The 13,502-nt window shown below is 31.0% G+C and overlaps 2 protein-coding genes across 3 annotated transcripts in view; one reads left to right on the top strand and one right to left on the bottom strand.

Annotated features, from left to right (window-relative positions):
* Positions 1-7,015, top strand: part of med15 (mediator complex subunit 15) — a 22,380-nt gene extending 15,365 nt beyond the window's left edge. For both annotated transcript variants that reach the window (XM_087808849.1, XM_087808848.1), the window contains exons 17-18: positions 6,607-6,705; positions 6,765-7,015. In XM_087808849.1, the coding sequence (XP_087664975.1) occupies positions 6,607-6,705; positions 6,765-6,901 (236 nt within the window). In that variant the 3' untranslated portion in view covers positions 6,902-7,015. The remainder of the gene's footprint in view (positions 1-6,606; positions 6,706-6,764) is intronic.
* thoc6 (THO complex 6) overlaps positions 6,951-13,502 on the bottom strand; it is a 6,795-nt gene continuing 243 nt past the window's right edge. Inside the window, exons 2-12 of the mRNA XM_087808870.1 lie at positions 13,478-13,502; positions 13,352-13,416; positions 13,191-13,294; positions 9,981-10,018; positions 9,878-9,926; positions 9,744-9,815; positions 9,576-9,678; positions 9,466-9,515; positions 9,249-9,311; positions 9,084-9,194; positions 6,951-7,194 (exon numbers count right to left, since the gene is read on the bottom strand). The exon at positions 13,478-13,502 is cut by the window's right edge and continues 67 nt beyond it. Of these exons, the coding sequence (XP_087664996.1) occupies positions 6,985-7,194; positions 9,084-9,194; positions 9,249-9,311; positions 9,466-9,515; positions 9,576-9,678; positions 9,744-9,815; positions 9,878-9,926; positions 9,981-10,018; positions 13,191-13,294; positions 13,352-13,416; positions 13,478-13,502 (890 nt within the window). The 3' untranslated portion in view covers positions 6,951-6,984. The remainder of the gene's footprint in view (positions 7,195-9,083; positions 9,195-9,248; positions 9,312-9,465; positions 9,516-9,575; positions 9,679-9,743; positions 9,816-9,877; positions 9,927-9,980; positions 10,019-13,190; positions 13,295-13,351; positions 13,417-13,477) is intronic.

Here is a 13,502-nt window from a genome sequence, read left to right as displayed (position 1 = left end):
TTCTTGTTATATTCTGATTATATTCTGATTATATTCTTATTATATTCTGATTATATTCTTGTTATATTCTTATTATATTCTGATTATATTCTGATTATATTCTGATTATATTCTTGTTATATTCTGATTATATTCTGATTATATTCTGATTATATTCTGATTATATTCTTGTTATATTCTGATTATATTCTGATTATATTCTTGTTATATTCTTATTATATTCTGATTATATTCTGATTATATTCTGATTATATTCTGATTATATTCTGATTATATTCTTGTTATATTCTGATTATTTTCTGATTATATTCTCATTATATTCTGATTATATTCTGATTATATTCTTGTTATATTCTTGTTATATTCTTGTTATATTCTTGTTATATTCTTATTATATTCTTGTTATATTCTTATTATATTCTGATTATATTCTGATTGTATTCTTGTTATATTCTTGTTATATTCTTATTATATTCTTGTTATATTCTTATTATATTCTGATTATATTCTGATTATATTCTGATTATATTCTGATTATATTCTCATTATATTCTCATTATATTTTGATTATATTCTGATTATATTCTCGTTATATTCTTTTTATATTCGTATTATATTCTGATTATATTCTTGTTATATTCTTGTTATATTCTGATTATATTCTGATTATATTCTTATTATATTCTGATTATATTCTTATTATATTCTGATTATATTCTTGTTATATTCTTATTATATTCTGATTATATTCTTATTATATTCTGATTATATTCTTATTATATTCTGATTATATTCTTGTTATATTCTTATTATATTCTGATTATATTCTTGTTATATTCTGATTATATTCTTGTTATATTCTTATTATATTCTGATTATATTCTGATTATATTCTGATTATATTCTTGTTATATTCTGATTATATTCTGATTATATTCTGATTATATTCTGATTATATTCTTGTTATATTCTGATTATATTCTGATTATATTCTTGTTATATTCTTATTATATTCTGATTATATTCTGATTATATTCTTATTATATTCTGATTATATTCTGATTATATTCTTATTATATTCTTATTATATTCTGATTATATTCTGATTATATTCTCATTATATTCTCGTTATATTCTTGTTATATTCTTGTTATATTCTTGTTATATTCTGATTATATTCTGATTATATTCTGATTATATTCTGATTATATTCTTGTTATATTCTTGTTATATTCTTATTATATTCTGATTATATTCTGATTATATTCTGATTATATTCTCATTATATTCTCGTTATATTCTTGTTATATTCTTGTTATATTCTTGTTATATTCTGATTATATTCTGATTATATTCTGATTATATTCTGATTATATTCTTGTTATATTCTTGTTATATTCTTGTTATATTCTGATTATATTCTCATTATATTCTCGTTATATTCTTGTTATATTCTTGTTATATTCTTGTTATATTCTGATTATATTCTGATTATATTCTGATTATATTCTTGTTATATTCTGATTATTTTCTGATTATATTCTCATTATATTCTGATTATATTCTGATTATATTCTGATTATATTCTGATTGTATTCTTGTTATATTCTTGTTATATTCTTATTATATTCTTGTTATATTCTGATTATATTCTTATTATATTCTCATTATATTCTCATTATATTCTCATTATATTCTTGTTATATTCTTGTTATATTCTTATTATATTCTCATTATATTCTTATTATATTCTCATTATATTCTGATTATATTCTTGTTATATTCTGATTATATTCTTATTATATTCAGATTATATTCTTGTTATATTCTTATTATATTCTTGTTATATTCTTATTATATTCTTATTATATTCTTGTTATATTCTTATTATATTCTGATTATATTCTGATTATATTCTGATTATATTCTTATTATATTCTGATTATATTCTTATTATATTCTTATTATATTCTTATTATATTCTGATTATATTCTGATTATATTCTTGTTATAGTCTTATTATATTCTGATTATATTCTGATTATATTCTTGTTATATTCTGATTATATTCTGATTATATTCTGATTATATTCTTATTATATTCTCATTATATTCTGATTATATTCTCATTATATTCTGATTATATTCTGATTATATTCTGATTATATTCTGATTATATTCTCATTATATTCTCATTATATTCTCATTATATTCTTATTATATTCTGATTATATTCTGATTATATTCTTGTTATATTCTTGTTATATTCTTGTTATATTCTGATTATATTCTGATTATATTCTGATTATATTCTGATTATATTCTTATTATATTCTCATTATATTCTTATTATATTCTTATTATATTCTGATTATATTCTCATTATATTCTTATTATATTCTTATTATATTCTGATTATATTCTTGTTATATTCTTATTATATTCTCATTATATTCTTATTATATTCTTATTATATTCTCATTATATTCTCATTATATTCTTATTATATTCTTATTATATTCTGATTATATTCTTGTTATATTCTTGTTATATTCTGATTATATTCTGATTATATTCTCATTATATTCTTATTATATTCTGATTATATTCTGATTATATTCTGATTATATTCTTGTTATATTCTTGTTATATTCTCATTATATTCTGATTATATTCTGATTATATTCTCATTATATTCTGATTATATTCTCATTATATTCTCATTATATTCTGATTATATTCTGATTATATTCTGATTATATTCTGATTATATTCTGATTATATTCTGATTATATTCTTATTATATTCTAATTATATTCTAATTATATTCTTATTATATTCTGATTATATTCTGATTATATTCTTGTTATATTCTTATTATATTCTTATTATATTCTGATTATATTCTGATTATATTCTGATTATATTCTTGTTATATTCTGATTATATTCTTGTTATATTCTTATTATATTCTTATTATATTCTGATTATATTCTGATTATATTCTGATTATATTCTTGTTATATTCTTATTATATTCTGATTATATTCTGATTATATTCTGATTATATTCTCATTATATTCTCGTTATATTCTCGTTATATTCTTATTATATTCTTATTATATTCTTATTATATTCTTTTTATATTCTTGTTATATTCTTGTTATATTCTTATTATATTCTGATTATATTCTCATTATATTCTCGTTATATTCTCGTTATATTCTCGTTATATTCTCGTTATATTCTTGTTATATTCTGATTATATTCTGATTCGATTCTGATTCGATTCTGATTCGATTCTGATTCTATTCTGATTCTATTCTTATTATATTCTGATTATATTCTTATTATATTCTGATTATATTCTGATTATATTCTTATTATATTCTGATTATATTCTGATTATATTCTTGTTATATTCTGATTATATTCTGATTATATTCTCATTATATTCTCATTATATTCTGATTATATTCTGATTATATTCTGATTATATTCTTGTTATATTTTGATTATATTCTGATTATATTCTGATTATATTCTTATTATATTCTTGTTATATTCAGATTATATTCTTGTTATATTCTTATTATATTCTTGTTATATTCAGATTATATTCTTGTTATATTCTTATTATATTCTTATTATATTCTTGTTATATTCTTATTATATTCTTGTTATATTCTTATTATATTCTTATTATATTCTGATTATATTCTGATTATATTCTTGTTATATTCTTATTATATTCTGATTATATTCTGATTATATTCTGATTATATTCTGATTATATTCTGATTATATTCTGATTATATTCTTGTTATATTTTGATTATATTCTGATTATATTCTGATTATATTCTTGTTATATTCAGATTATATTCTTGTTATATTCTTATTATATTCTTGTTATATTCAGATTATATTCTTGTTATATTCTTATTATATTCTTATTATATTCTTGTTATATTCTTATTATATTCTTGTTATATTCTTATTATATTCTTATTATATTCTGATTATATTCTGATTATATTCTGATTATATTCTTGTTATATTCTTATTATATTCTGATTATATTCTGATTATATTCTGATTATATTCTGATTATATTCTTGTTATATTCTGATTATATTCTTATTATATTCTTGTTATATTCTTATTATATTCTTGTTATATTCTTATTATATTCTGATTATATTCTGATTATATTCTGATTATATTCTTGTTATATTCTTATTATATTCTGATTATATTCTGATTATATTCTGATTATATTCTGATTATATTCTGATTATATTCTTGTTATATTCTGATTATATTCTTATTATATTCTGATTATATTCTGATTATATTCTGATTATATTCTGATTATATTCTTGTTATATTCTGATTATATTCTTGTTATATTCTGATTATATTCTGATTATATTCTGATTATATTCTGATTATATTCTTGTTATATTCTTATTATATTCTGATTATATTCTGATTATATTCTTGTTATATTCTTATTATATTCTGATTATATTCCGATTATATTCTTGTTATATTCTCATTATATTCTTATTATATTCTTATTATATTCAGATTATATTCTTATTATATTCTTGTTATATTCTTATTATATTCTTATTATATTCTTGTTATATTCTTATTATATTCTTGTTATATTCTGATTATATTCTGATTATATTCTTGTTATATTCTGATTATATTCTGATTATATTCTTGTTATATTCTGATTATATTCTGATTATATTCTGATTATATTCTGATTATATTCTTGTTATATTCTTGTTATATTCTGATTATATTCTGATTATATTCTGATTATATTCTTGTTATATTCTTGTTATATTCTGATTATATTCTGATTATATTCTCATTATATTCTTATTATATTCTTATTATATTCTGATTATATTCTTGTTATATTCTGATTATATTCTCATTATATTCTGATTATATTCTGATTATATTCTGATTATATTCTGATTATATTCTGATTATATTCTGATTATATTCTGATTATATTCTTGTTATATTCTGATTATATTCTTGTTATATTCTGATTATATTCTGATTATATTCTTGTTATATTCTGATTATATTCTGATTATATTCTTATTATATTCTGATTATATTCTCATTATATTCTTGTTATATTCTGATTATATTCTTGTTATATTCTGATTATATTCTGATTATATTCTTGTTATATTCTGATTATATTCTTGTTATATTCTTGTTATATTCTGATTATATTCTGATTATATTCTGATTATATTCTTGTTATATTCTTGTTATATTCTGATTATATTCTCATTATATTCTGATTATATTCTTGTTATATTCTGATTATATTCTTGTTATATTCTTGTTATATTCTGATTATATTCTGATTATATTCTTGTTATATTCTGATTATATTCTGATTATATTCTTATTATATTCTGATTATATTCTCATTATATTCTTATTATATTCTGATTATATTCTGATTATATTCTTGTTATATTCTGATTATATTCTGATTATATTCTTGTTATATTCTGATTATATTCTGATTATATTCTTGTTATATTCTGATTATATTCTGATTATATTCTGATTATATTCTTATTATATTCTGATTATATTCTCATTATATTCTGATTATATTCTGATTATATTCTTGTTATATTCTGATTATATTCTTATTATATTCTGATTATATTCTCATTATATTCTGATTATATTCTGATTATATTCTTGTTATATTCTTGTTATATTCTTATTATATTCTGATTATATTCTCATTATATTCTGATTATATTCTGATTATATTCTCATTATATTCTGATTATATTCTCATTATATTCTGATTATATTCTGATTATATTCTTATTATATTCTGATTATATTCTCATTATATTCTGATTATATTCTGATTATATTCTTATTATATTCTTGTTATATTCTTATTATATTCTGATTCTGATCACATGATCACAGAGGAAAACCAGCATTTGTTTCTTTCACTGGACGTGATGTTTGTGACTCTAGAGAAGAACCTGAAGATCAAACATTATTTTGTTCATTATATTACTTTTAAAAAACAAAGCTTATAATTCTGTATCGTTTTTCTGAACTGTGTGAAATGACTGTCGCACGTTTCGCTCTTTTTAGTCTCGATTCATATGAACTTTGCGTTCACTGGAAGAGGCGGGAGCTCTGATTGGCTCTCGTTGATGTCAATCAAATTGTCAACCAATCGGCGCAATAACCATTTGATTGACATGCACAGCAGCCAATCAGAGCTCTCTTTACTATTTTCTTATATCATTGTATTAAATCACGCGATCGACCGGCGTATTGCCCGCCCCTGCTGTAGAGGGTGGAGCGTGCATGAAGTAGAACTGTTACGACACGACTGTAAATCTAATTGTTCAGGAGCAGGTTCTGAATCCATTGTTCAGGAGCAGGTTCTGAATCCATTGTTCAGGAGCAGGTTCTGAATCCATTGTTCAGGAGCAGGTTCTGAATCCATTGTTCAGGAGCAGGTTCTGAATCAGTTTTCTAAGCGCCTCCCCCTGAATGAACTCTTGACCTGATGTTCCAGACGACCGCGACCTTCCCAGCGTCCCGCCTCTGCAGCTCAGCATCCCGGCGGACTACCCGGACCAGAGTCCGCACTGGAACCACGAGACGGACGACTACAGTGAGCGACATCATGACCCCCCCCTGCGACCTCTCGTTGACCTTCCCCTTTGGTTTCAGGCGCCAACGGGTTCCTGCAGACGGTCCACGACAACATGGCCTCCAGGCTGCTGCAGCTGCCCAACAAACACTCGCTGACCGAGGTCCTGAACACCTGGGTCCGCAGCGTGAGGCAGGCCTGCCTGGCCGCCGCCTGAGGCCCCGCCCACTCTGTGTCTTTGATACCATGTCAGTGAAGAAACAATAAAAGCGTGACAAACGTTTATTGAGGGGTCAGAGGTCAGAAGGAGAGCGAGAAGGCCCGGTACGAGGGGTTGGTGAACACGTCGATGTGGCTGCTGCTGCCCGCAACGGTCAGCACCTGGTGCTCGCTGCTCTGGACGTTGAGCTCCAGGGTGTTGAGACTCTGCGGGGTCACCGGGATACGAGCCTTCACCTCGCCGCCCAGGAGGCAGTGAGACACGTAGGCGCTGTCGCCCACCGCCAGGATCTGAGGGGTCAAGGGTCAGAAGAGATCCATGAACCGTTTCTGTCAAACTAGTCCTTCCATGGTTAATGGTTTGAAAAATAGATCTTTTTGCAATTAAACCTCCGGCCTCTAGATGGCAGCAGTGATTACATCCTCCACAGATAAAGGAAGAATAATGACTGAGGACGAGAGGATACAGTGAGTCCAGCAGCTTTTAAAGCTGATGTTCTGATATATTTTGGTTTGAAAACAAATGAAAGCAGTGATGACATCATCAAGAGTCATGTGGTCTGTAAATACTACAACACCAGAGTCAAGTACTGGACAATACTACACATATATACTTGTTACTACACTATCACAACACCAGAGTCAAGTACTGGACAATACTACACATATATACTTGTTACTACACTATCACAACACCAGAGTCAAGTACTGGACAATACTACACATATATACTTGTTACTACACTATCACAACACAGTCAAGTACTGGACAATACTACACATGTATACTTGTTACTACACTATCACAACACCAGAGTCAAGTACTGCACAATACTACACATATATACTTGTTACTACACTATCACAACACAGTCAAGTACTGGACAATACTACACATATATACTTGTTACTACACTATCACAACACAGTCAAGTACTGGACAATACTACACATGTATACTTGTTACTACACTATCACAACACAGTCAAGTACTGGACAATACTACACACATATACTTGTTACTACACTATCACAACACCAGAGTCAAGTACTGGACAATACTACACATATATACTTGTTACTACACTATCACAACACTAGAGTCAAGTACTAGACAATACTACACATATATACTTGTTACTACACTATCACAACACCAGAGTCAAGTACTGGACAATACTACACATATACTTGTTACTACACTATCACAACACTAGAGTCAAGTACTGGACAATACTACACATGTATACTTGTTACTACACTATCACAACACCAGAGTCAAGTACTGGACAATACTACACATATATACTTGTTACTACACTATCACAACACCAGAGTCAAGTACTGGACAATACTACACATATATACTTGTTACTACACTACCACAACACCAGAGTCAAGTACTGGACAATACTACACATATATACTTGTTACTACACTATCACAACACCAGAGTCAAGTACTGGACAATACTACACATATATCCTTGTTACTACACTATCACAACACCAGAGTCAAGTACTGGACAATACTACACATATATACTTGTTACTACACTATCACAACACCAGAGTCAAGTACTGGACAATACTACACATATATCCTTGTTACTACACTATCACAACACCAGAGTCAAGTACTGGACAATACTACACATATATACTTGTTACTACACTATCACAACACTAGAGTCAAGTACTGGACAATACTACACATATATACTTGTTACTACACTATCACAACACCAGAGTCAAGTACTGGACAATACTACACATATATACTTGTTACTACACTATCACAACACCAGAGTCAAGTACTGGACAATACTACACATACATACTTGTTACTACACTATCACAACACCAGAGTCAAGTACTGGACAATACTACACATATATACTTGTTACTACACTATCACAACACCAGAGTCAAGTACTGGACAATACTACACATATATACTTGTTACTACACTATCACAACACCAGAGTCAAGTACTGGACAATACTACACATACATACTTGTTACTACACTATCACAACACCAGAGTCAAGTACTGGACAATACTACACATATATCCTTGTTACTACTCTATCACAACACCAGAGTCAAGTACTGGACAATACTACACATATATCCGTGATACTACAGTATATATCGTATCATATATTCTGGGAACACTCACCATATCCTGGTAAAAAGCCGCTCGTCGTTGACACCCCGGCAGGTCGAACACAGACGTGGGGGACATGGAGCGCAGGTGCCAGGCGGACAGGGATGGACCCCCACCACACACCTGAGGACCCTCGCGTTACTAACTGCTGCTCGCACTGAAGACACCTTCACTCACCATCCAATCACAGTCGCTCGTCAGGCAGCTGATCCACTTCCCGTACTGAGGCCGCGAACAATCCTGGGACGGAAGCACAGGATCGTTCATCGCTTCCAACCCGTGCGACCATGGCTTTGGGTCACGCTCGCTAACAACGCTTTGACCATGACCTACCCCACCTTCGATTGAAACCGTGGCTCAACAGAAACACCGTTTCCAGATCTTCTGGACTCACCTCGTACTTGTGAACCTCCACGACGTGGACGCTCTGGTGGGTCCGCATGTCTGAGGAGGATCACATGACACTGAAGCAGGAAGTGCGAGCGGCGGCGCCGGCAGACTCACCCCACATCCTCACGCTGCCGTCCTCGCTGCCGGACAGAAGCTGCGCCTCCTGCGCGCGCACGTTCAGGCAGTGCACGTAGTCGGAGTGACCCTGCAGGACCGCCTGAGGAGGTGGACCCGGGTCAGCCTGACGTGACCCACAACTGAGCGGAGGAGTTCCCGACTGACCTTGAAGGCGCCGCGCTGCAGGTCCAGCAGGTGGACGTTGTTGTCGCCTCCTCCCACCACCAGCGTGTCGTCCTGGCAACAGGTTCTTATCAGTTACAACTCCAGGCTGCGCACGGGAAAGTACCTGGTCTCACCCGAGGGAAGATGACCATCGCGTTGATTTCTGGGATCTCCAGGCTTGACCTGAGCGGACGAGCATGTTCAGTGGACTCACGAGTGTGTGTGCGAGGGACTCACTTATAGTCGGGTCTGTTGCTCCAAACGGGTTTAGCGTTCTGCAACAAACACAAGAGAATCATTCTGGGAAGAAATGTGATTTTTAAAATGAACATTAAAATATTCCCATCATTTTTGTGTTTCAATTTAACTTCCGGCCTCTAGATGGCAGTAGTTGTTACGTCCTACGCAGCTAAAGGAAGAATGATGACTGAGGACGAGAGGATACAGTGAGTCCAGCAGCTTTTAAAGCTGATGTTTGGACATATTTTGGTTTGAAAACAAATGAAAGTAGTTACGACTTCGTCAAGTACTGGACAATACTACACATATATACTTGTTACTACACTATCACAACACCAGAGTCAAGTACTGCACAATACTACACATATATACTTGTTACTACACTATCACAACACCAGAGTCAAGTACTGGACAATACTACACATATATACTTGTTACTACACTATCACAACTCCAGAGTCAAGTACTGGACAATACTACACATATATACTTGTTACTACACTATCACAACTCCAGAGTCAAGTACTGGACAATACTACACATATATACTTGTTACTACACTATCACAACACCAGAGGCAAGTACTGGACAATACTACACATATATACTTGTTACTAAACTATCACAACACCAGAGTCAAGTACTGGACAATACTACACATATATACTTGTTACTACACTATCACAACACCAGAGGCAAGTACTGGACAATACTACACATATATACTTGTTACTAAACTATCACAACACCAGAGTCAAGTACTGGACAATACTACACATATATACTTGTTACTACACTATCACAACACCAGAGGCAAGTACTGGACAATACTACACATATATACTTGTTACTAAACTATCACAACACCAGAGTCAAGTACTGGACAATACTACACATATATACTTGTTACTACACTATCACAACACCAGAGGCAAGTACTGGACAATACTACACATATATACTTGTTACTACACTATCACAACACCAGAGGCAAGTACTGGACAATACTACACATATATACTTGTTACTAAACTATCACAACACCAGAGTCAAGTACTGGACAATACTACACATATATACTTGTTACTAAACTATCACAACACCAGAGTCAAGTACTGGACAATACTACACATATATACTTGTTACTACACTATCACAACTCCAGAGTCAAGTACTGGACAATACTACACATATATACTTGTTACTACACTATCACAACTCCAGAGTCAAGTACTGGACAATACTACACATATATACTTGTTACTACACTATCACAACTCCAGAGTCAAGTACTGGACAATACTACACATATATACTTGTTACTACACTATCACAACACCAGAGGCAAGTACTGGACAATACTACACATATATACTTGTTACTAAACTATCACAACACCAAAGTCAAGTACTGGACAATACTACACATACGTATATACTTGTTACTACACTATCACAACACCAGAGTCAAGTACTGGACAATACTACAAATATGTATATACTTGTTACTACACTATCACAACACCAGAGTCAAGTACTGGACAATACTACACATACGTATATACTTGTTACTAAACTATCACAACACCAGAGTCAATTACTGGACAATACTACACATATATACTTGTTACTACACTATCACAACACCAGAGTCAAGTACTGGACAATACTACACATACGTATATACTTGTTACTACACTATCACAACACCAGAGTCAAGTACTGGACAATACTACACATACGTATATACTTGTTACTACACTATCACAACACCAGAGTCAAGTACTGGACAATACTACACATATATACTTGTTACTACACTATCACGACACCAGAATCAAGTACTGGACAATACTACACATATATACTTGTTACTACACTATCACAACACCAGAGTCAAGTACTGGACAATACTACACATATATACTTGTTACTACACTATCACAACACCAGAATCAAGTACTGGACAATACTACACATATATACTTGTTACTACACTATCACAACACCAGAGTCAAGTACTGGACAATACTACACATATATACTTGTTACTACACTATCATAACACCAGAGTCAAGTACTGGACAATGCTACACATATATACTTGTTACTACACTATCACAACACCAGAGTCAAGTACTGCACAATACTACACATATATACTTGTTACTACACTATCACAACACCAGAGTCAAGTACTGGACAATACTACACATTTATACTTGTTACTACACTATCACAACACCAGAGTCAAGTACTGGACAATACTACACATATATACTTGTTACTACACTATCACAACACCAGAGTCAAGTACTGGACAATACTACACATTTATACTTGTTACTACACTATCACAACACCAGAGTCAAGTACTGGACAATACTACACATATATACTTGTTACTACACTATCACAACACCAGAGTCAAGTACTGGACAATACTACACATATATACTTGTTACTACACTATCACAACACCAGAGTCAAGTACTGGACAATACTACACATTTATACTTGTTACTACACTATCACAACACCAGAGTCAAGTACTGGACAATACTACACATATATACTTGTTACTACACTATCACAACACCAGAGTCAAGTACTGGACAATACTACACATTTATACTTGTTACTACACTATCACAACACCAGAGTCAAGTACTGGACAATACTACACATATATACTTGTTACTACACTATCACAACACCAGAGTCAAGTACTGGACAATACTACACATATATACTTGTTACTACACTATCATAACACCAGAGTCAAGTACTGGACAATACTACACATATATACTTGTTACTACACTATCACAACACCAGAGTCAAGTACTGGACAATACTACACACATATACTTGATACCACACTATCACAACACCAGAGTCAAGTACTGGACAATACTACACATATATACTTGTTACTACACTATCACAACACCAGAGTCAAGTACTGGACAATACTACACACATATACTTGATACCACACTATCACAACACCAGAGTCAAGTACTGGACAATACTACACATATATACTTGTTACTACACTATCACAACACCAGAGTCAAGTACTGGACAATACTACACATATATACTTGTTACTACACTATCACAACACCAGAGTCAAGTACTGCACAATACTACACATCTATCGTGATAAGTATCCATAGGTTCTTGATAGTAGTAGAAGTAGTACCTTCTTGATCAGTTCAGTCCAGGTCCAGGCTCGGATCTCTCCGTTCCCAGAGCTCAGCAGCTGAGAGTCAGTGGTCAGCAGGCAGTAAACTGGACCGTCGTGAGCTGGAAGAGGCAGAAGTTGTGACGTCACAGCTCACCTGAGGCACAACAGCAGCTCACCTAGGAAGGTGAGGAACGGCTTGTGGTTGGACTCAGAAGCTTCTGGACTCAGGGCTGTAGCGAGACTGAGAGGGGAGAGGTGAGCACCTTCATCTTCATCATCTTCATCATCTTCATCATCCTCACCTGAATATCGCGATCTCTCCATAGT

This window comes from Callionymus lyra, chromosome 15 (assembly GCF_982586985.1).
Source record: "Callionymus lyra chromosome 15, fCalLyr1.hap1.1, whole genome shotgun sequence".
NCBI classification, from domain to species: domain Eukaryota; kingdom Metazoa; phylum Chordata; class Actinopteri; order Syngnathiformes; family Callionymidae; genus Callionymus; species Callionymus lyra.
The sequence above is the reverse complement of the archived record's forward strand: the minus strand, read 5'-3'. Positions and strand labels throughout refer to the sequence as shown.